The sequence below is a fragment of the Schistosoma mansoni genome (assembly GCF_000237925.1).
Source record: "Schistosoma mansoni, WGS project CABG00000000 data, supercontig 0013, strain Puerto Rico, whole genome shotgun sequence".
NCBI classification, from domain to species: domain Eukaryota; kingdom Metazoa; phylum Platyhelminthes; class Trematoda; order Strigeidida; family Schistosomatidae; genus Schistosoma; species Schistosoma mansoni.
In genome coordinates, this window is record NW_017386025.1 from 3,037,902 (window position 1) to 3,060,644 (window position 22,743).

General features: G+C 33.8%; 1 protein-coding gene and 1 non-coding gene across 2 annotated transcripts in view; both read right to left on the bottom strand.

Annotated features, from left to right (window-relative positions):
* Positions 1 to 4,280: 4,280 nt before the first annotated feature.
* The window catches only part of Smp_163560 (symplekin, putative), a gene marked incomplete at its 5' end in the record, with an annotated part of 31,670 nt that continues 13,207 nt past the window's right edge, over positions 4,281 to 22,743 (bottom strand). The window contains 11 exon segments of the mRNA XM_018790924.1: positions 4,281 to 4,402; positions 5,851 to 6,242; positions 8,827 to 9,553; positions 10,026 to 10,202; positions 11,928 to 12,190; positions 15,725 to 16,151; positions 16,157 to 16,192; positions 17,006 to 17,075; positions 17,925 to 18,094; positions 19,948 to 20,112; positions 22,112 to 22,217. Of these exon segments, the coding sequence (XP_018645935.1) occupies positions 4,295 to 4,402; positions 5,851 to 6,242; positions 8,827 to 9,553; positions 10,026 to 10,202; positions 11,928 to 12,190; positions 15,725 to 16,151; positions 16,157 to 16,192; positions 17,006 to 17,075; positions 17,925 to 18,094; positions 19,948 to 20,112; positions 22,112 to 22,217 (2,641 nt within the window). The 3' untranslated portion in view covers positions 4,281 to 4,294.
* Positions 11,383 to 11,448, bottom strand: Smp_tRNA_01093_Gln_TTG.1.1. Its single transcript has one exon. It is a non-coding gene (tRNA).

Consider the following 22,743-nt stretch of genomic DNA (forward strand, 5'->3'; position numbering starts at 1 on the left):
CCCTCTCATTTTCAATGATCACTGTGATAACACTCCTAGCGTCGAATTTCACAGATCTGCACAAGTTTCTTATATTAGTGGCAACCATGTGCTCCTTACGGATTGATTTCGAGAATTCTTGGAGTTTCGATGAGAAGCCATTGCCGATAAAGCACAGCTATGTCCGGCATAGGACGTGTAATTTGTGGTATTTGCGCAACGACCCTCGAAATAAGAACTACTGGTCTAAAACTGACGCGTCTCCTAAAAGCCCTAAAGGTTCTGGGTCTAGTCTCTGTGAGGGTCCTCACTGCCCACTACTGAGAAGTCACATACGAGATCGGAAGTTACTCAATTATCCCGATTGCCAAGTTAAAGTCATTCGATGGCATAAACTGAAAGATCTTCGCAACTCTTCGTTATATTTGGTGGTTATCGTTTGCTTAGAAGTTTACCAGATAGTTGATAAAAAATTGTAGGATGAAAAGCAATAGATTCTCTGTGTGCAGAGCAGATAATTTTTGTTCTTAGTTTGATTAACTGCTTTCTATTAAAAGAAATGAACACATACAAGAAACGTTTGTCCTTCTGTTCTGCTTGAAATCATTATTAATCAATATTTTTTTCCCTATACCTATATCATTTCTCCTCTTTGATTAATTTCAAATGATCATGTTTAGATATATAAAAATAACATCAGATATTTTCTCACTAAAAAATATTACTCAATTCGTGAAATGTTTTTGTAATTATATTTGGCAATCAAACTATGCCTAGATCTGAGAACTACCGACCTAATCAAAAATACTCGCTAACAAATAACACCGTTGCATGCCGGCTCAGTGGTCTATCGGTTAAGGGCTCTGGCTCGAGACTGGTAGGTCCTGGGTTCGAATCTCGCGGGTACGGGATCGTGGATGCGCACTGCCGCTGAGGAGTCCCACAATAGGACGAAACGGCCGTCCAGTGCTTACAGGTTTTCGATGGTGGTCTAGCTTCAATTGACTCATGATTTCAACTGTGAAAATAAGCTTTTGTTAACAATAAATCATTTACAAGTTGATGAATTTAAATGTCAGTGATACTGGAAGACTATTTCATCGAAATATCACTTATAATCATTCTTTATTGGTGTGTAATATTCAATTTTATAAACATCCTCATTGATCGGAGATCTGTTATTTCCTTGATGATATTATCCATTTATTAAATGGCAAAGTAAAACTGACGTGTATATAGCTTTAACAAACTTCATACTCATAATTTTATTTCTCCTTCCTTTATCCCAGTACTTTCTTTTTTTCTATGTTCTCAACAGATCTCATCGATTAGATTTTCAAACATGAGGAATTCACAAGACAGTGAAAGACGATCAGATCGGTTGAGAAAGAAATCCTAATCAAATGTCATTGCCTTCTTTAATAAAGTCATGATTAATTGATAAACAATAAACAACAATAGTAATTGAAATCTTTTTTACAAGTCACTATTTTCACTGACACTAGTACATATATTTCAATAAAAATTACTTTGATACTAATGCTCAAATATTGTGAATAAAAGTCCATATTTCTGAACTACAAGAATTTCTTGTTTATTGTATGACAATCTTCTATAATTTGATTACCTAAATGAAAACTGGTAAATAGAATATCCATCTATGCAAATTTGTATCCAATTTTGGAAAGAAAAGAATTTATGTCGTGTAGAAAGATAACACAATAAATTTGAATCATCAGTCTGAAGGTGGGTTTTTAATGAGATGTGGTAATTGAGGTTCAGCCCACTAGGATAGATGTTATCGATGATACTGAACAGTGGTACCACAATATGATGAAACGATGTGACATACAGATCCTTGTCTTCTGACTTGGTGGGACTATAGGGATATACTACTGAAGGGATTAAAACTAGGGTGAGACACATGCTCACTAGTTTTCAAGTTAGGATAAGTGTTACGTAAATTATCTTCGAATTGAACAATCTTGACAGGCAGCCTAACCTAATATAAACAATGGAACTACAAACAAATGCAATATCCAACATAGCTCTTTAATTGTTCTAATACTAGTATAGGTGAATGCTGAGTAGTTAAATCTTACACAACAGAAGACGACTCAATTTGCAAATACTTTTTAATAATACGCGAAAAGGCTTTCAAAGACAATTGTGCAAGATGTTTACAGCGACTAGAATCAATAATAGCATCAACTGAGGGATTTTCTTAGTTTTCAATTTTTCTTCTCAATCAGTTATGTTTAGTTATTAGTATATTTGAACTGTGATTAGTGGTGAAATTCTAAGTACATGTTTCCTACTACTTAGGGCTTGTTAGTTGAACGTACTAAGATTTCACTGCTACTGTTCACACTGAGACTTGAACTGATTATCTATAGTTTCTGACACTAACATTTAATTGCCCAACGTATTAATCTGAGATTTGGAAATAATCTTACAACAAATCACAAGTAGTCATTTTGTGTAGAACAGGATATGTTTTACTGTGTTGAATTTTTATTTTATAGTATTGTTTTCAACTTGCTAAATTGTACGTAAGATGAGAAAATAAACAAACTGAAATGCTACCGACGGGAGTCTGAAAAAATTGTTCAGATGGATAGCCACTAGCCGTGAGACCTGAAGGTCATGGACTCAATATTTGGCTGGGTAGTGGGTCAACATTGATGATAAGTCCCATACTGAGGCAAAACATTGATCTAGTGTTTCTTGGTTTTTGATGTGTGGTAGTGAGAGTAAAATATGATTGGTCACTGAGAGTGGACAAACGGGCACTTAGCCTACTGACTGTTAAATAAGTGATTCCATTTCCTCATTGATTTTCATGACGGACTCACCGAATACGACTGCCTGTAACTGTGTTGAATAAAGAACTATCTAGTGTTAATATGGTTAATTATTCTGGGTCGTGGATCCTGGATGTGATATAACGCAACTAGTCTTATTATCGTAGTATACTTGAGCGAGAAAAAGTTCGTTGTATTAGTCTTCAGTGGTTGTTTGATTAGTCCTTGACTTATATAATAAAGTGAAAATGACTCAGTCATATAATCTAAGTGCTTTTTGAAGTACTTCGGCAGACATTAGCCTTTCTTATAAAATTTTATTCCATTGGTTAGCAAAGTGATTTTAACTATGTTATAACTATATAGATTATAAATAATTATTACAAAGTACGAAGGTATTCCACTTACTGTTCAGTGTATGTTTGATAGATAACAATTCTTAATTTCATATCATTACATAATACATCTTTGAGAGAAATGCAAATAAATAGGTTAGTACTTCATCACGACTACGTAGTTAATTACATTACTCTGAAAATAACTACAAACACCTTAAATAAAAAATGTAGAAATTCATATCTAGATCCATTCATCAAGAGGCTGACATCATACAGTAAATAAAAAAAACAAAACATGAAGAAAATGTTATCGATAAATTCTTGATAAGTGGTGGTTAAATTTTCGAATCTCTTGACTTTTCATCAAATCGAATACACATTTTAAACCCGGTTCATTTAAACCATTTAACATAATCAATGACTTCATGGACTGAAATCACTGTGTTGATGAGTACAGGGTTAAACTGTTTGTATTATTCAAAATTATGCTTCTTTTTATTCATAATACCGTTCTAACAAGAATAGTAATGTTGTTTTTAGCATATGGTGTTGAAATGTAGCTTGTATGAATAAAATATCACGTAGAATGAATGAAAATAAATCGACGATGGTTAATGTTTGAATAATTCTACCTTTTCTTAAAAATTACTATTCAACAGAGAATAAAATCACTGACATTTGAACTTGGAATGTTTGATCATTGATATTAGTGAGATAGCTTTTGGATAATTGATTAAAACTATAAAACGGTTGAATAATTTATCAAAAAACAAGACTGATAATGAACAAGTAACAGAAAGTCTTTTTTTACTGATATATTTTTCTTTATAAAACTGTACAAAACGGTGGTTCACCGCATTATGAAGACTGAGGATTTAAGGAAAGAGCACTTTTTTATACATACAGGATTTGTATCAGTCAGTTGAATGGTACTAAATGACCACAATATGTTTACGTTGATGTATATCCCGAAATTGTATAAAAACTGAGAAATGACGTTTAAATAACAAAAGTAATTTGTCCATCTGTAAGCAGTAAAACTTTTTACACATACACAAATGGATACAATGAATACAATCTAATACAAAAATACACTAATGTGTATTGCATATATTGTACAAGATGCAACAAAAACTGAGACAAAACAATTAAAGATATAATTTTACTTAGCGTTTATTCAATTCCCGTTGAATCATTCGAAGATTGTTCTTTCCGTTGTTGTTGATGTTTTCTTTCAGCTTTTAATTGTCTATATTTAATTGCTTCCTCTTCTAAACGTTTCTAAATATCAGAAGTGATTAAGAAGAATAGTCATTATCGAATCAAGAGAAGTATATTGATGAAACGTGAATATAAAATAGAACTAGAACAGAATACAATTACCAATACGGAGTAGGACAAGCATGATATTGATCACTAATCAATGTAAAAATCTCAGTTCCACGATAGGTCAGCGCTGGCCAAAATAATCTGATGATAACGTCTCCGATTGCAAAGGAAGGTGAAACGAGTTTAAACGCCACAGGGAGTATCAGTGCACTAAAGATTGCAAGTATTCCTCAATGACAAGTTCCAACTAATACGAAACCTAGGTACAATATTGTTTTCATTACCACATGACACCAAAATTTACAAGTCAAGACTCCGCACTTAGAACTTTAATAAATCCCTTGCAAAGTTAGTTACTCGCAATAAAATGATTACTATGAGGCAATTCACTTACAATCAACGTAAGACATGGTACAGAAACACGTTAGCCTAGTTTGCTATTATCACACAATAAGACGAAATTAACAAGAAATTATAAGGGGAGCAATTTCGTGACTATGTTTTACAATATGACAGTGACTTTCATCACAAACTGGCATAAACCGGAAACTTATTCGGAATTAGATAGTACTGAACAGCTGTTTTGTCAAAGTGTATGATAGAGTGAGCGAAACCAGACATAAAGTGTCTATGTTCACAAGTAGTCGCAAGGTGAGAGATGAAAAACGAGGGACACTATTGAACTATTGCACTTTGTCAAGGTCTTAGCTTATATATATATACATATATAATTTGTGTACAATACTATCCGGTTGCCAATCACAGCTACTTGTTCATTTCCAGTCCTCTTATTCGCGTAAATATTCGCGCTCGCGTATAATTCTTTATCTAAATCAAACAACCTCAGAACATAACAGCGCACAAATACGGATTCAGGACCTTTACGATTATATGGAAGATATCAGGAAAACAAATGAACAGACATACCGGTTTACGAACCTCAAAAGCCATAAACAGACCGACGAGTAAATGGTAGGTCACATTTATTATATATAACCATATATAATGGAAGGGGTTTACTAAGAGGACGTCACGGTTGAGTGAAACGATGATTTTAAGTTTTTCCTCTCAACCCATAATTATAAAACATATAACAACAGATATACACATCACATGAAATGAAAACTTATTTTCACGGACCTCAGGGTGTAATGAACACAAGTGACGTTTCAAGAAGTAGCTTAGTACTAATGTTTGTTCCTTTCGTGTCTCATAAGTACAAAAACACATTCACTTATAAAAACAAACTATAAGAGAAGTAAAAAATAAGTTGAGTTTACTTAAAATTTAAAGAAAACAATTTTGCTAATGAAAATCAACGCATGATCATCACTTGTAGACAAAATGTTTACTCGAAGATCATATATGAATGAGTTGAACATAAAAACAGATTGATTTACCCTATCCGCTTCCAATTTGTTTACATTAACTGGGCGTTTCGGTCGACTGCTACTAGAAGTCGTCGTAACTGAAAAAGATTTAGAAGTTTCATGATTTCCTTCATCAGCAAGTATATTGAATTGCTTATTATTCAAGTCTTCAGAGGTTGGCCTAACTTCACCAAGTTCAGTATCATGCCAACGCTTCAAACTAGTTACAGAGTCAATACGAGAAGCAGGAAGTATAGGTGGCTCACCATCATCATCATAACAATAGCCTTTGTTCATATGGTTATCATCATATGGAGCAGTAATGTCATTATTATCATCGCCGCCATCAGATTTTCCAGTACAGCCAAACTGACGGGTCTGTGGTGATGATGAATAAGTTGCATTACGTTCAGTAATTGGATCTATGATAATTAAACAATGTAGTATAGTCAGAAGGGGTTTTGTAGTATATGTAGTATAGAAAGCAAATAGTCAGTACGGAACAGAATATAAGTTAAACACATAGATAACTTTTAAAATCCTAACTGACTGTCATTCATCATTTTTATTGTGGAGTGGTTAGTTATTTCTTTAAGTGTTTCACCTTCAGTCACAAAGTCCCAGGTTCGAACCACGTGCTCCATCTACTTCAGTTTAGATAATCAGAAAGTATCATCACCCCTCATACTTAGTGAATGAGTTCATTTAATTGTCAATCATTTTTATCTGTGAAATCTTTCAATCAGTTCTATTAATACAATATTTTTTCGATCAGAACAATATACATATTTGAAGCATCAATTCCAAAGTCAACAGCTCTCACCTTTCGAAAAGACAAACAAGGACAAAAATATACACAGCTGTGTTTTTTTTTGAACTTTTTAATATTAGGTGTCTAGGAAGGTTATGAACTCCTCAAAAAGTAAGTAAATACATCATGTGACTACAATAATTGATGAGTTGGAAATATTTAAAGCAAAAAAATATATTTTATAATATTCGTACGGCTTAAAAATATGTGACCCAGAGGTTCTACAGTAAGCTGTCAAGATTATGACACTTAGATTAGTACTAATCAATAGAAAGATCTATCTTAAACATTAAATAACTTGACTTTCAATGAAGTAATTTAATTAAAAAACTGAAGCAAATTTATCTGTAAATGTTATTAAGATATTAGTTTGTTAGAAAAAAAATGTCCTGAAGAAGAGTACAACAAAACAGTGATCAATAAAACACAGAAAATCTAAATTGTATACTCATTATACACCTGAAATATATTACGAAAGCTAATAAATACCGTTTGGAAATGGCTATATTACAAATTGACTTGAACTACTGATCCATGAGAAAGAAAATTTCAGATTAAAGCCGTTGATTCATACTGTCACATGGTCTGAATAATTATCATTAAACGATCTAGTATACCGTTGAAACAATCATCACAAATCATTTAATAATTTTTCGGCTTTATATTCTTAAGATGAGTAAAAGTGTAAATAAAGAGTTGAAATTGAGCAAAACCCAGTGAAAAACTGTCACAACTTAATAATTAATATCACGCCTTTGTTCAGTTTGTTAGACATGATCGTGTTCCTGGAATGTATGTTAAAGAGAAATGTATCCCAAAAGTTTATCAACATCTTAAAGACTCTCAACACAAACATTCCAGATTGATTGAGAGCACACAACAATCCGTTATATCCGGACGAAGAATAAATGAATGGTAACTGCTAGGATTTTTACTATATATATATATATATATATATATATATATATATATATATATATATATTCATATAGCGGAGGCTGATATTGGTGTTCTGGATTAAAAAGGATGGGTTAGGCGAGAAGCTACTATCTCAGAGGGTCAATAAGAACTGAGAGTTGACTCCAGGCTTCTCGTACTGGTTTGTAAGTCACTGGTTTGGCACAGTACCAAGGTTATATAAGTCGGTGTTCCTAATTGGCGATTTAGTCAAGTGATATATCGACAGGCCATAAGGACATAACACCATCTCCCACCATTGTTTCATTCCGGCAATGGAGTTAGGTACAACTGATCGATCTGACAATCCCTCTTCGATTTTTCTATAAATGACGTTCTGCAAACAGCTCTGTAGAAAGTAGGCAGTGATGATTTTATGGATCTATTTCCTAGAGAAAAAATTTCCGACCATGAGTATGCAGATGTTATTGTCTGAATAGTGGAATGATACATAAGATATTAGCATAACAACTGACCGGTTGGAAATTAATATCCGCAAGTATGCCAAATACTTTGCTTATCCGTAAGACTGGCAAGATGATACTCGACGGCTCTCTGTGTTCTATAATCGCTATATTCAATAAATACACCATGTAAGTAATGCCAAATTTTGGCACTGACTTGTACATGTTTTACGAATGTCGTTTGAACGATTTCCACTTTGTGGATTATTAGTTAAAACTGGGACTGGGTGGAGAAAGCGAAGAGGAAGTCATCTGTCTGATGTCTTGTCTTATCAAAACTTCTGGGTTCTAATTCAATAATAATTATTTGCAATATTGCAACTCATAGCAACGACAGACTAGGTATTGTTTTGACATTCCTGTAATTTAATAGAGAGGGTAGGACAATTGTATTGGTTGTTGATTTGTCCTTCATCAGCATAAATCTATTTTGATTATCTCACTCATTCGCTTGGTTCCATCAATTAACCATAGTTTTGTGGAATCCTATGGAATTCAGCTAGGAGAAATTCAGAAAGTATTTCTATAAAACAACCGCATCTACTTTGCCCTTCAAAATTTTCACTGGTAATTACATAGTGCTTGATAATGTTTATTACAAGAATTCACCCTTCAGATTTATTGTTAGTTTATAATCTGATTGAAGTGTCGTAATGCAATGTTTCACAAATTATAACAGCTTAATGACGTTTAGGATAACTACTGATGAAATAATACTCTGGAAGAAATTCGACTGGTCATAATAATAATAATAATAATAATAATAAGACTGACCTGAATTTTCTTCAAAATCTAATGGATCATTTTCCATCTCTTGTAATAGCAGAGATGGTTTCGATTTAAAATGTTTACTTAACTGTTGTGATACGTCCATAGTGATTTGTGGAGGTGAATGATTCATTACATCATATTCATCTAACGAATTTGTATGTGATTGTTGTTGTTGACAATCAGCTTCAAACAAATCTTCCATAGTTGGATCCATATCACTATCATCGGGTATATCAGGTTTAGTTTCAATTATACTAGGAATTGACGATACATTTTTTTGCTGAACTGATGGTTCTGATAATGATGGTAATACAGAAGAAGACGAAGATTGAAGTAATGATGAATGAAGATTTGATTGACTAGAAATAGAATTAAACGAACCTATTGGTTGTATAGAATGAGATGTAAATGAATGAATCTGAAATTGATTATCAATTACAGTGGAAACTGTTGATTCTCTGGATGATGTCATCATGTTAGAAGTTTGTTGCTGTTGAGCAAACATTGCAGCAGCCATAAATGGTGTATCAAAGTGAGGTATTTCATCACGTGTTGGTGTACCAGGACCAGATGAAGCAGGACTATTATTTGTCGATAGTATAATTTTACCTTGTTCTTGTGTTTCTAAATCACTATTAGTTTTATTAGGATGAACTTCAGGTGTTGGTAAACGAGGAGGAGTGGGAACATGTTCTAAGACTTCAACAATAGCTTTAGATATATGAATACGCTGGAAAAAGAAAACGACATAAAAGTTAGGATAAAGTATGTATTCTAATATGCTACTTTTTAACTGAAAATAATGATACTGAGATAAGCATATATTATGGTTAATATGGCAAAAAATATACACTCCACAATATTGGAAACAGGTAGATTTATAATAATAATTTAAGGGTAAATATAATTCTTGTTATATCCCAATGAGTAGAAAAATTGCATTTCTGATGTTTCGTGACTTAATGCAAGCCACCTCTTCAGAGTAAATAACTCTCTACCTAATGCTCAATTTATTTGAAACTATCAAGTCCGACCTTGACATTGATATCAATAATAATTTAGTCAAAAAAAGATGGATATATCGGTACTTTGATTAGTAAAGTATTCTAATTTTACAAAATCACCTAATGAGATTCTTTTTGATATTTTAAATGAATAACTCAAGTATAATCTACTCAATTTTATACATCTGTATTACTTACTTGAGCTGAAGAGAAATTTTCTACATAACGTCTTACTTGACCACGCATAGCTGGTTCCCACTGAAATACAGCTTCTAAACGATCGGGTGGTAATTGTAATAGAACTTGATAACTTTGTGGTCTAGTCTTTGCACAACATCTAATAAATCCATCCCAAAGTTTTTCACTTTTCCATACCTATTTCATAAAATAATTAATTCTTTTAAAATATGAATAGAAATGTAATTGAAAAAATAATGTAATTTGACTTTATTATTGTTCACATGGATTGGGGAAGGCATACTACAAGTAGCCAGTTACCTTGACACCAGGATGTAAACTATCAACAACTAAACACCGGCAGACAATAAACAAAATAGTAATAATAATAATAGTAATAATAATAATAATGATAATAATAATTGTATTCATTTATTATAAGTGTTCAGAAAAAGAATATATGTGTTGATAGAGTGACTGATTGATTACTTTCTGTAAATTAACGACATTTAGTTGTCCCCTATACAAACAGACACACAAATACAAACTAAACGTTCAAGCAAACGATATCACATTCAAATTGTACTTTACCTACCTTGGTTTAGTGAGTCAACCATGTCATTTTCGAACTAAATAAGTGGACCTTAATTAGATGAAGCTTGAAGACGAACGTAAGAATGTATACATGCTAATTGAATGGTATTGTTATGCTAATCTGGAGAACAATGAATTGATAGTTACATATTCTACATCATTTAAAAAGCACTTTATTATGTTTGAAGTTTTATGATTGCCATAACGATCCCTTCACTTGTATACATGAATGGGACGTTAATTTACCTTAGACGAATATCTATACTAGATTTCCTCTAAGTGTCTACTCTATAGGACTTTAACACAACCCAGATCAAGAACATGCGATTAGCCTGACAAGAACGTAAATATATTTCCACACCGAACCGACAAAATCCAACAACGAATGGACAATCAATAATAAATAATAATACGGGCAGGAGAATATATAACTGACCTAACACCTATCAGACTATCTACAAGTCTGACTAAGCAAAACAAACAAACATTATCATTCTCGCTCACACATCAATGATCCACTAATTATTAGGTTAAAATATCTTTCAACGTTAAATTTATATTCATTCAGTATTGTTTGTTTGAATCTTCCCATCGATTTGTTAGGACTGCAACTGGTCAGTCTCTAATTGGCATATGTGCATACTGTGCGTATTGCCTTAATATAGCCTTAATTCACAAGCATGGTAAGCAGAGATGGATCGTGGCTAGCAGTGGAATCCAGGGCGCGCGTTCCGTCCTATTTGGGACTCGTCAGCTGGATGTACCTGCATCTCAGAGTTGATGTTCACTCTGGGACTCGAACCCAGTACCCTCGCTTCAAACGCCATCGCGTTATCCACTCGGCCACTGAGTCCTGATAGCCACTTGCTTGTGCGATGGGGTGAAGTTTAAATTCATTCAGTATTGTTTGTTTGAATCTTCCCACCGATTTGTTAGGACTGCAACTGGTCAGTCTCTAATTGGCATATGTGCATACTGTGCGTATTGCCTCAATATAGCCTTAATTCACAAGCATGGTAAGCAGAGATGGATAAATTTATAGTTGGATTCATTTAGAATTAAGAACAAAATATTACTGCTTGAAAATGTTTATCGAGTAAAATATATAAATAAACGTTATGATTTGTTCTGAGCATTATTCTTGAGTTGTATACATGAATGATTATGCATAGTAACATTAACCCTTTACGATATCAGTAATGATTAATAAGAGTTGTACTCTTCAATTCTTTAACAGATAGAAATGATTTACTGTTTAATTAGAAATAGTATGGCAAACTTTTATTTAAAAAATTCAACTATAAAATACAAAGTAGTTTACAAACAAACCTGTTTACGAATTAATCGAACCAATACATTGATTACATAACCAGCCAAACGAGGATGTAAAGCTAATGCTTGCATAACAGTACGCATAAATAGAGTGGGCAAAACAGGTTGTTCTAAAAGTTGGCCAATTGCAACAGATAAACGTTCTTGTGTAAACAATCGACGTTCAGCAAAACAAACACGACATGCATGAAGTATAGATTGAAGGTTTACATAAGGCTTTGTCGATTTACCTAGATACAATCGAACAAACAAACAAAAAGCTAATGAAGACCAATCAATAAAAGGTTACTAATGATGAGCTGAAAATATCGGGCCTGTTGACGAACTAACAATCATCTATGAACAAATTAATGATGATGACGAACCAAAATCGCATTAGTTCAATAAAGATACACACAAGAATTAAATAACAACTAATAACATTTTACCTTCATTTGATGAGGCTGGTGCTGAAGGATCTTTGGCGAATTCCAACAAATGAATAGCGACCAATAATTCTTCAGGCTTTAAAGGACCAAGAGGAGAAGGTTGATCATTTAAATTAAATGGAATGTTCCTGACACCTTTAATTTGTGGAGCATACTGAGTAGCTACACTTGCTAGAAAATGAAAAGAGAAGGAAATCACCTCAATAAGCAACATGCTACAGTATATTTTAATAAATAAAAATGAACGAAGTGGTAAATTTTCTGCGATAGGCGAACATTTAGACCATAAAAGGAAAGAAAAGTCTAAACAGTTAAAGCATGCATTTTTATCGATTGACAATATAGACGACAGATACACGAATATATTAATTCAATACTCAACAAGGATTTCATTCATTTAGTTATCCACAATGCAGACACTAGCACAAATATGTATCGATCTAATTTGCTATAATACCCCAACCAGTAAGTTAGTTTCGACGTAATCCCGTCTGACTGTTTGCAATCACTGATTGTTCCAATATATAAGAAGAGGTCAAAATCATCTTGTCATAACCATAGAGGGATTAGTCCGACTAACATAGCATCTAAAATACTTGCCTCAATAATTATCGGGGCCTAACTAAGACTCGTGAACTGCAAACACGAGAAAATCAGGCTGGCTTCAGACCTGGTCGTGGCCACATCGACCACATATTCACCATTCGTCAGGTTTAAGAACACAGACATGCTTATCGGCGTCCGACAATGATAGTTTTTCTTGACTTTAAGGAAGCAGCATTTCACTCTGTATACCAAGAGGTTCTGTGGCAGTGTCTGTCATTGAAAGGTGTACCTGAAAAGTACATGAACCTTGTGAAGGCTCTTTACTCGAACACTACAAGTCGAGTGAGAGCTTACGGAGAACTGTCATCTGATTTTACAACCTCAAGTGGTGTCCGACAAGGTTGTCCACTATCCCCACTTTTGTTTAACTCGATTATAGACCTACTGTTGGAAATACACTCTCATCGATTGAATTTTAAGGAACTGATATCCTACCAGAAGATCCAATTATCGACCTAGAATACGCAGATGACATAGTCCTGTTTGGTGAACACGCTGATAAAATTCAGAGTCTTCTGTTAGCACTGAGTAAAAATGTCAGGATGTTTGGGATGCGATTCTCCCCATCCAAAGGTAAATTGTTACTCCAGGACTGGCCTGTATCAACACCTGAACTAGAAATAGGGAGTGAAGTAGTCGAACGCATCGAAAACTTCACTTATCTTGGAAGTCTGATCAGCCCTAATGAGTTGGTGTCTGACGAAATCTCGGCACGGATTCAAAATTCTCGTTTGGCATTTGCCAACTTACGTCACCTATGGCGAAGACGAGATATCCGTCTATCAATTAAGGGACGAGTATACTAAACAGCAGTTCGCTCTGTTCTACTTTACAGCTGCGAAACATGGCCATTAAGAGTAGAAGATACTCGCAAGTTGCTAGTATTTGACCACAGATGTCTTAGAAATATTGCTCGCATCTGCTGGGATCACCGGGTAAGTAATAGTGAGGTTAGACGCAGGGTATTAGGGAATGATGGTAAATCAGTTGATGAGGCTATGAATCTTCATCGACTGAGATGGTTAGGCCACGTTTTACGTATGCCTGAACACCGATTAACACGACGCACTATGCTGACTAGTATTAGCGATGGTTAGAAGGTAGTTAGGGTCGGCCAAACCAAAACATGGCATCAGTGCTTGAAGTCACTAACTTCTAGTCTGAGTCATGTTGGCAGATGCAGACTACCTGGTTGGGGTCCGCGTGACCATCGTAACCAATGGTTGGAGACTCTGTGTGACATGGCTCAGAATCGATCACAATGGCGTAGGTGTATACACTCTTTATCTTCCCTTAAACCATGAGATTAAAATAACTTTATACCTTTTTTTCTGGGAACTAATTCTTTCTGCGTGTATTACATCTTTATATTAAATATTTATATTGCATATTACTACCATTTAAGTAACTACTTCTATGAATTTGGTGTTTATCTTGTTGTGCTAACGAGGTATGGCAACTTGGACCGATGCATATGTGTGCCTACGTTGTAGCTAACTGACTAAGTCAGTATCTACCTATATAACTCAGCTCAATAGTCAATGACTTTACGGATAGATATCATGTCTTCCTTTACTCTCTCTAGCTTTCATCGAACCTACTACTACACTAACAAGCATCAGTTGTCGAGGTAGGTAGTACTTTGGCATATGTAACACGTGTCCTAACCATTTACGTCACCAATATAAGTGCTACCCCTTGCCTAGTACTTTACCCATCATCTTAACACTGCTCACTCAGTCGTTCCACAACAAGAGAGCAATGCTCCGGAAATACTTATAACCAAAAACATCAAAATCCAAAGCCTGTTAATGCATTTTAATTTCACAGACCATCCTTTATGGTCATAAAATAATACAGAGCGGTTTGTCGCTCAATATATTAGTCTTCTGGTTGGCAAGCATAGAACAAACGTCTTTGTGTTTTTTTTTATTTGAGAGAATTTCAATAAAAACCACTTAATTAGTAAACTGTAGGTAAACAATTATAAATAACGAAACATAAACCAACCAAAAATTAGGCTATACTGTGTTTCCAATATATTATTCTGTTAAGTGTATAGTTCGACTAATTCTCTCAGTTTTACAACACTACGCGATTTCATGTTTGCATGAATTATTCATTAAATATCCGTGGGTTTAATAAAATTCAATAAAATTTAACCTGGCAGCAAAAGGATAAAAAGATCGAGTTGAAACGAAAGGAGTTATGAACTGGAAGAATCGTAGAGAATGTGAAGGAGAAATGATGGAAATTTGCAAATAAAGTATTCAGCGTATGATTCTCTAATTTTACCAACATATTCTGTAATTTTCTATCAAAATACAATTGGTTGTCCCCACTACACTATAAATTCACAAGCTAGTCTATGGAGGTTGTTGGTTATGTTTATCTGAGCGCTTCTGACCCTTGATCCGATCACCATACAAGATCACCTATCCTAATTATCGTACTTAATGTTATAAAGTTTCATTTCTTACAAGTAGTTACTCGAGAACAGCATTGAGAAGATAAAAAGTGAAGCAATGAAGCAATTAACTACCTTAACTTCTGATAACTTCTAAGGGATGTTTCGAAAAAAAAGCAGAAACAGTAACAGGACAAGTGTATTGTCACAAATAGGAGATTAGTTTGAAAGAGGATAATACTAATATAAGCCAAAAATTTATTAAAAAAGTAGCTGTGATTTGTGTGTATTATTATTTTCAATAACAATCATCGAAAAAGTAACTAGTAAATGATAAAATACAAATTTCTTACCATGTAACAATCGAGTTAATACTTCTTTTACAACTTTTTCATTTAATTGTATTAATTTAGGCAGTGCATTTATAACTTGCTGTTTAGATAGACCAACGATTACAGGAATAAGACAACGAACATCATGTACACGTTCTTCATATAAACGATAAACTCGTTCAACTAATGAAGGCGGTGGAATAATTACAGCTGGTCCAATTACCAATTGTCCGATTTGATGAGTATTATTACCGGGACTAAGAGGTGTTATTTGCGCTTTAGTTGAAGTTGAATATGATGGAACAGATATATTACTGGTATTAACACTTGATGAATTAGCGGTAGCGGCAGCCGCATTGGCAGCTGATGGCCAGTCAGTAAGAATATGTATCATACGTGTTATGAGGGTTTCTGCACCATTTGGACATTCACTAACTAAATTATGAAGATCTATCGAATAAATCCCGATATCGCGAATCTAACATCATAAATAAAACAATAAAGTATGTTATTTCAATTATCACATGAAAGAATGTTGATTACTTGCTGACTAAATTTATACAACCAAATATGTATTAAAATTTTATATTGAGGTAAGATATAGTGTGAAACAATTGACATAAGTGAATGTAAAGAATTGATTCCAACACCAAATGACCTCCAACCTGTTCTTGCACACATATACACATAGTTATTATTGATAACCTTTTGTCATTCCAATTCTTCATATTCACTTTTGTCAATTGTTTCACACTATATCTTACCTCAATATAAAATTTTTAATACAAATTTGGTTGTCAGCAGTTGATGAGAAATCACAAAATACAATGAATTCATATTATTCTTCAACAATGTTCGTTCTGGCTTTATTTAAATTCATAAAGGGAACTAACTGCATGCAATAAATATGTACCGAAAATAAACAGTAAACTCTATGGCTTTAAATTTATCCAGTAGCTCAATTTTTAAACTGGCATACATTGTTATCGATACTGCATATATATTCTTTTGATTTATTTATTATGCAATCACAATGATGAATTCTCTGCAAAATAAATTCATAACTATGCATCCATGTACTCGAGGCATTGAGTTGTTCATCATATAAGTGAGAGCTAATGATGCAATTCAGTTGATTAAAATCAAAGATGGTAAGAGAGAAGTTGACAGATATATGGTCTAGCCAAAGAATTCACAACTCCACTATAAATTTGATAACAGTTTTCGAATGGTCATTTATTTTGTATAAAGAACACCATAATGATTATGAATTTTTAAAAATGGAACTAGTATTAAACTAACCGGTAAATCAACCATTCTAAGTAAACATCGTTTTATATTTGGACAAGCTTGAGTATAAACTTCAGCCAATCTATTAACCAATTCAAAGAAAATACAAGCAGAAAATACATTAACATAATAATCAGCACTTGCTTACTAGTATTCCAAGAGTAAATTATAGATATTGACTAACAAATGAATTCAAGACAATTGTTTTATGCCATTTTTGGAACTCAAAAATAAAGAATAATGTAAATAATTAATAAATAGATAGCATACCGCTTGATAAGAAGGTTAATAGACTTTGTAGACTAGTTGCCTTGTGATTTTCATGAGTAAGCTCAAATTTAACTGCTGACATCAACTATAGGATAGGTAACATTCAGATAAGTTTAAAATAAGCGGAAACATATAAATAGATCCCGAAATATAATCAACTTATAATAAACACGAAGGATATTGAGTTACTGGTTTAAGAAGCCCAAATGCGAATTAAAAAGTGAGAGTTTTTACAATTAATGATCATTGTTCCTCAAGAGTAGATTAATAAACTCAGTTATTTCTTAATACAACTAAAATATATACAATTACATAGATTAGCGATACGCTAAACATTGACCGCATACGTTCAGATAACCGCAAGAAAATGACTGACACACCAAACACTAGTCAGTCAGTCACACTGAGCGTAGAACATGGCACATACGTTCATCAGTTCAATTTGCCACAACACATTAGCTCAATGAGATGACAAACCCCAGAGTACTAAAGTATAAAAGTACTAAAGTAGAAAAAAAGTAAGTATAGACGATGTGATTCATGTGGAAACGAAATATAGCTTTAAGTCCATGTAATTAATTCGTACATAAGTGCATAACAGAATTACAGAAGCAATATTTAAATATAATTTAGAATCAATCATTAATGAATAAGAACATACTGATGCATAAGTCCAGGACTTTGAGGCATCAAACCAAGAAATAAGTGTGCACAAGCCTGACAAGCTTCGTCTGTCCAACTTGACGGTATTGATGACTGATTAAGAAATGGAAAAATATCTGGACTTGGACGAGGTTGTAACAGCTTTTTAAGCATTTGTACAGCGAACATCTAAGCAGACCAAGGAGGGAACAAGGAAATAAACAACTATAAGAAATAACATAGTTGATCTCAACTAACAAAACACAACAATACGATATGTTTATGTATGAGACGCTACTATCATAGATAGCATATAACCCTGAAAAAATCCTGTATTTGCTGATACTCAACGGCAGTGCCTTAACAACCTTAAAGAAATCCATATCAGTCAACTATGTACAATCTTTCCTCAGTTTTATAGTAAGGCTCGTCAGTATGTAGGTTGATTGATTGAGTCGCACCACCTCTAAGACCCAAATCAGTAATTCGGGATAGATGGAAAAATGCCAGTCTTATATAGATTTTCTTCCTACCACAGTGTCATGTTTTAAAATGATCATCTCTCTGCTTTTTCTACCCATTTCCAGTTTCGATAAACAATTCACAAAGTGGAAATCGCTCACACGACATTTGTCAAACATGCAGAAACTACTATTAACTGCTCACTACTAAGAGTGAGTACAAATGCAGACTCCTACCAGTCTTATATAAGTACTTTGGACTTAGAAGGTACAAACCACATGCCATACCCACAGATATTGATTGCTTATCCATTAAGCGCAGACTGCATAGTTTGAGTATCATTGCACAGTATGGGATTATCACCTGCATACTTACCGTCGAAGTCCCCTCTAGGTAACAGATCCATATCAACACAACCTACTTCCATCAGAGATGTCTCCAAAAGGTCATCGATGGCAAAGTTGAGGAGGAATGGAGGAATTGAACAACCCAGAATAACCCTATTGCTCAAATGGAATAACTGAGAATTAATTATAAACTCTAACTCTCTCTCTGATGTATTTGTATATAGGGTCTTCGGAATGTTAAAAAACTTCTCAGACACACTTTCTCAAAAGACAATACCAGAAAAGTCATCTCCAACGAATCCAAGACAACCGTGATATTGAGAAACACAAAGACTGTTGGCCTGCAATAAGTGTGGTGGTGATCTAACTATTGGCGAAGTATGGAGATATAATCAATACATCAACAGCCTGATAGAAAACCAACTTGTTCCTCGTGAATCGATCTTTCACGGGTTTCACACAATTCGCAGAGTGTGACAGAAGCCAATAGTTTGGACATAATCGAAAGTATACTTATCACACGATAGTTATTATATAGATTATGTAGACTCTTTTTAAAGATGAGGACGACGGTCAGCTCGTTTCAAGATGTTAGATCACCCTTTGTTACTCATACTTTCCCAAACAATTCATTCAGTCAGTTGACTTAAAGTTTACTACCTTCCTTAAAAAATCCGGAGGTAGATTGTCTGACCCCGACAACTTGAGATGCTTTCGAAATAGGAATCTCTTGACGAATACCTCTCCGTTAGATGGGTCGGTAATCACAGGCTAAGGAGTACAAAACAATCTGATCAGTGTTGCTAGTGATGAACTGTTCGTCGAGAAACTTTACCCATTGTTACTAAGTGGCACGCCATCGTCTTTAGAAATTACCTCACTGAAAACAGGCTTTTTGATGCTGTGGCTTGAATGAGTCGAAACAGCTTATGGCAGTGACAAGACTCAACTACTGTTTTCAACTCAATAGGAGGCTTTCAAATACTAGGTTTATCGGTCCTTGTGCAAATTTTGCAAAAGTCCCATATATAAGAAGCTATATGTAATAACAAACTCGTGATTCGCAGGAGTGGAACGGCGTACTTCGAGGAGCCTGCAAATCTCAATGCTTGTAAATGGGATGTTTCGCGAAGTCGCAAGAGACTTTACTGGTGATCCTATTGGGGTCATACAAACGCAACCTATGCTTATATATATATATATACCAAAAAGGTTCGTAAAATAATACAATACCTCTATGTGATCTTGCCATCTAGGATCGGAACTTGCCAGTTCTCTTGTAGCAGTTAACGCAGCTTTGCGAATTTCTAATGCATCCACCGAACAAAAATGTAATAACATATTCAAAAGATCTTCTCTTTGACTAACTGGACGTGTTTCGATTAATGTACGTAATATCTAGTTGAATATTGAGAAAGAATGACAATACACAATAAGCATAACTGAGTAGGTTAATTCACAGTCGAAAGTATATAAATTACATTTACAACATGACTAATCCACTGAGAAAAGAATATAAAAAGAACTCTAGAAGAAAGGAGATGTGAACTGAATATGTCAGTTTAATCTGTTTCTTTGTACTATTCAAACTTGGGTTACACGGAGTCACGAAACGTCAGAAAATCTAATTTTTCTACTTACTGGGATATTACAAATACATTACTTTTATTTACAACAATAAACCCAATGGTCAATTTATTTTAAATTATCAAGTCAAACCTTGGTAACGAATGATACATATTATTCTGTTACAGTTGTTGGACGGTTACGTAAAAAGAATCAATGGTTGAATAGAGTACCCAGATGAGAATGAAGGATGCAGAAGAACAGATGAGGAAAAAAAACACGCTAATAACAAATGTCGATACTTTCAATGTATCTTAAGGATGAAATTCATACACCAGTTACTTAGATCAAACTGTACAGCAGGCCAGTACATACTCCTATGGTATAGAATCACTTTTTAATCCGTCAGGAGTAACACGTATACTAATAGGTCTTCAGACAATATCTAACTTCGAACTATCTAAATATTGCATTAATCTATTTGTTTTTAATTTGATCTTGATCACATAACAATGCTCATTAATCGCATAAAGTAGTTATATGTAAAGAATTTTCGGCCGGTTGCAATGATAAAATCTAGGAAAGAAATAAGGAAATATTGAAGTATATAATATAAATTTGAACTACGAATGAATGATAATCTAAGTGCTTCAAATGACTCGAATATCTTTCGTCAACAACGGCTTTATAGTACAAGTGTGGTAGTGATGTTGCAATTCCTACTCAATATATGATAGTAGATTATTGATTTTCAATTATCGTCTGAGGAAAGTCACCAGAATCACTGAAATTATCAACTTACATTCCCAATGGCGAACGATATCAACAAATATTTAACGCAGTCACGAAGGGAGAAAATAATCCGTTGAATATGATCAAACAAAAAATAAACACACCATTCGATAAAAAAAGAAATAAGCTTTTGATTAGCCAATGAAATGTGAGTAGGTAAAAAAATGCTTATTGAAATAACAGTCACCTGTGAGTAATATAATCATCAGATCACATAGATTAAATAATACAGAATGTAATGAATCCTCGTCTCATTTTGTAATGTCATTTTGAACAGCTAAATTAATCAAGATTTATGTATGATACAAGCATTGATGCGACTTCTAACTGCAAGTCAAATACACTGTATGTTCGAGTTTGTATCTGATCAGTGAAAAAGTTCACCAAAATACAAAAAACTGATCGACAGATCCATTCATTGTTTGGCCTCCTGTAAATCTTAATATCTTGAAAAATAAGACTTTGTTGGACTAGTGAATGTTAAACTTGAATAGATAGTACACAATTGGTGCATAATTGAAGTTATAAGTCGTTAGCAATGCTTATATCTGTAAAGGATGTTATATCCATAAATACAACACATAAGGAAGAAAATCAATCTTAAGATTTGTACATCAACTTTTTTTAGGTTAACTTACAATCCGTTTTCATTGGTATTGATCAATTCATTGTGGATTTGGCGTTTAGTGACAATTGTTTAATTTAATAAAATTTTGTAATTAATAATTATTTAGTAACTGAAACTTGATTTTAGGAAAAAAAAAGTTATGCAGTTCAATTATTTAAAGGTCTCTATCAAAAATAAACTCTTGTATGAACTTCGACATCATGTACTCTAGTAAGCAGCAACCAAGACAGAGAACAGTCAGTCACATTCATGGTATTGAAGTTGAGAATGATTAGCTTAGAGTAAAAAATCATTAACATATATACATATATATACAAAGACAAGCTAATAACTAACAAGCGAGAGGAAAAAAGACAAAATATCTTGAACAAACATGGAAAAGAAGCATATTTGAAAATTCTCATGACCAACCTCAAATCCATAGGTTGCTTGATCTGGTGAGGAACAATATCGTTTCAATTCATTTGTTGCGCCAGGAGTTAAAAGAGGTGCCTCAATCAAAAATCTGCTGAAGTAGCTACATAATACAAAAAATATATATATATATATATATATAATTTAGTCCTTCGATTAGTCCTTCGTTAATTTTTTCCCTCTGTCTTTATATACGAAGCATGGTTGTCGGACTAGTGTGGATGATCAGTGCCAAATCTAATATGGTGTTTGGAATCATTAGGAGGGTGATGTTTCTTAACTTTCACACCAAGCAACATCATATATTAGATACCCTTTGTTTATTATACTGTATTTTTTATTTATTTAAACACATAAATATTGGTACAAGGAAGCACCAGATATATATGTGCCTCACAAATCTCATTTGATTTATGTGAGGGCTGTGATACTGCTCAGGTGCCCAGACTGAAGCAGGTGGTTTTCTTAGGGGGCCACACCCGGAGCCTTTGACCTGAAGGTCTAGTCCACAAGGCAGTGGAGCATCGTGAGGAGATGCAGTCCCATGGTAGCCGGTGATCTATATTATGGTTACACTTTGGACACTTGTGTCCTTTCCTCTACATAATATTAGGTATAATATATCGCAG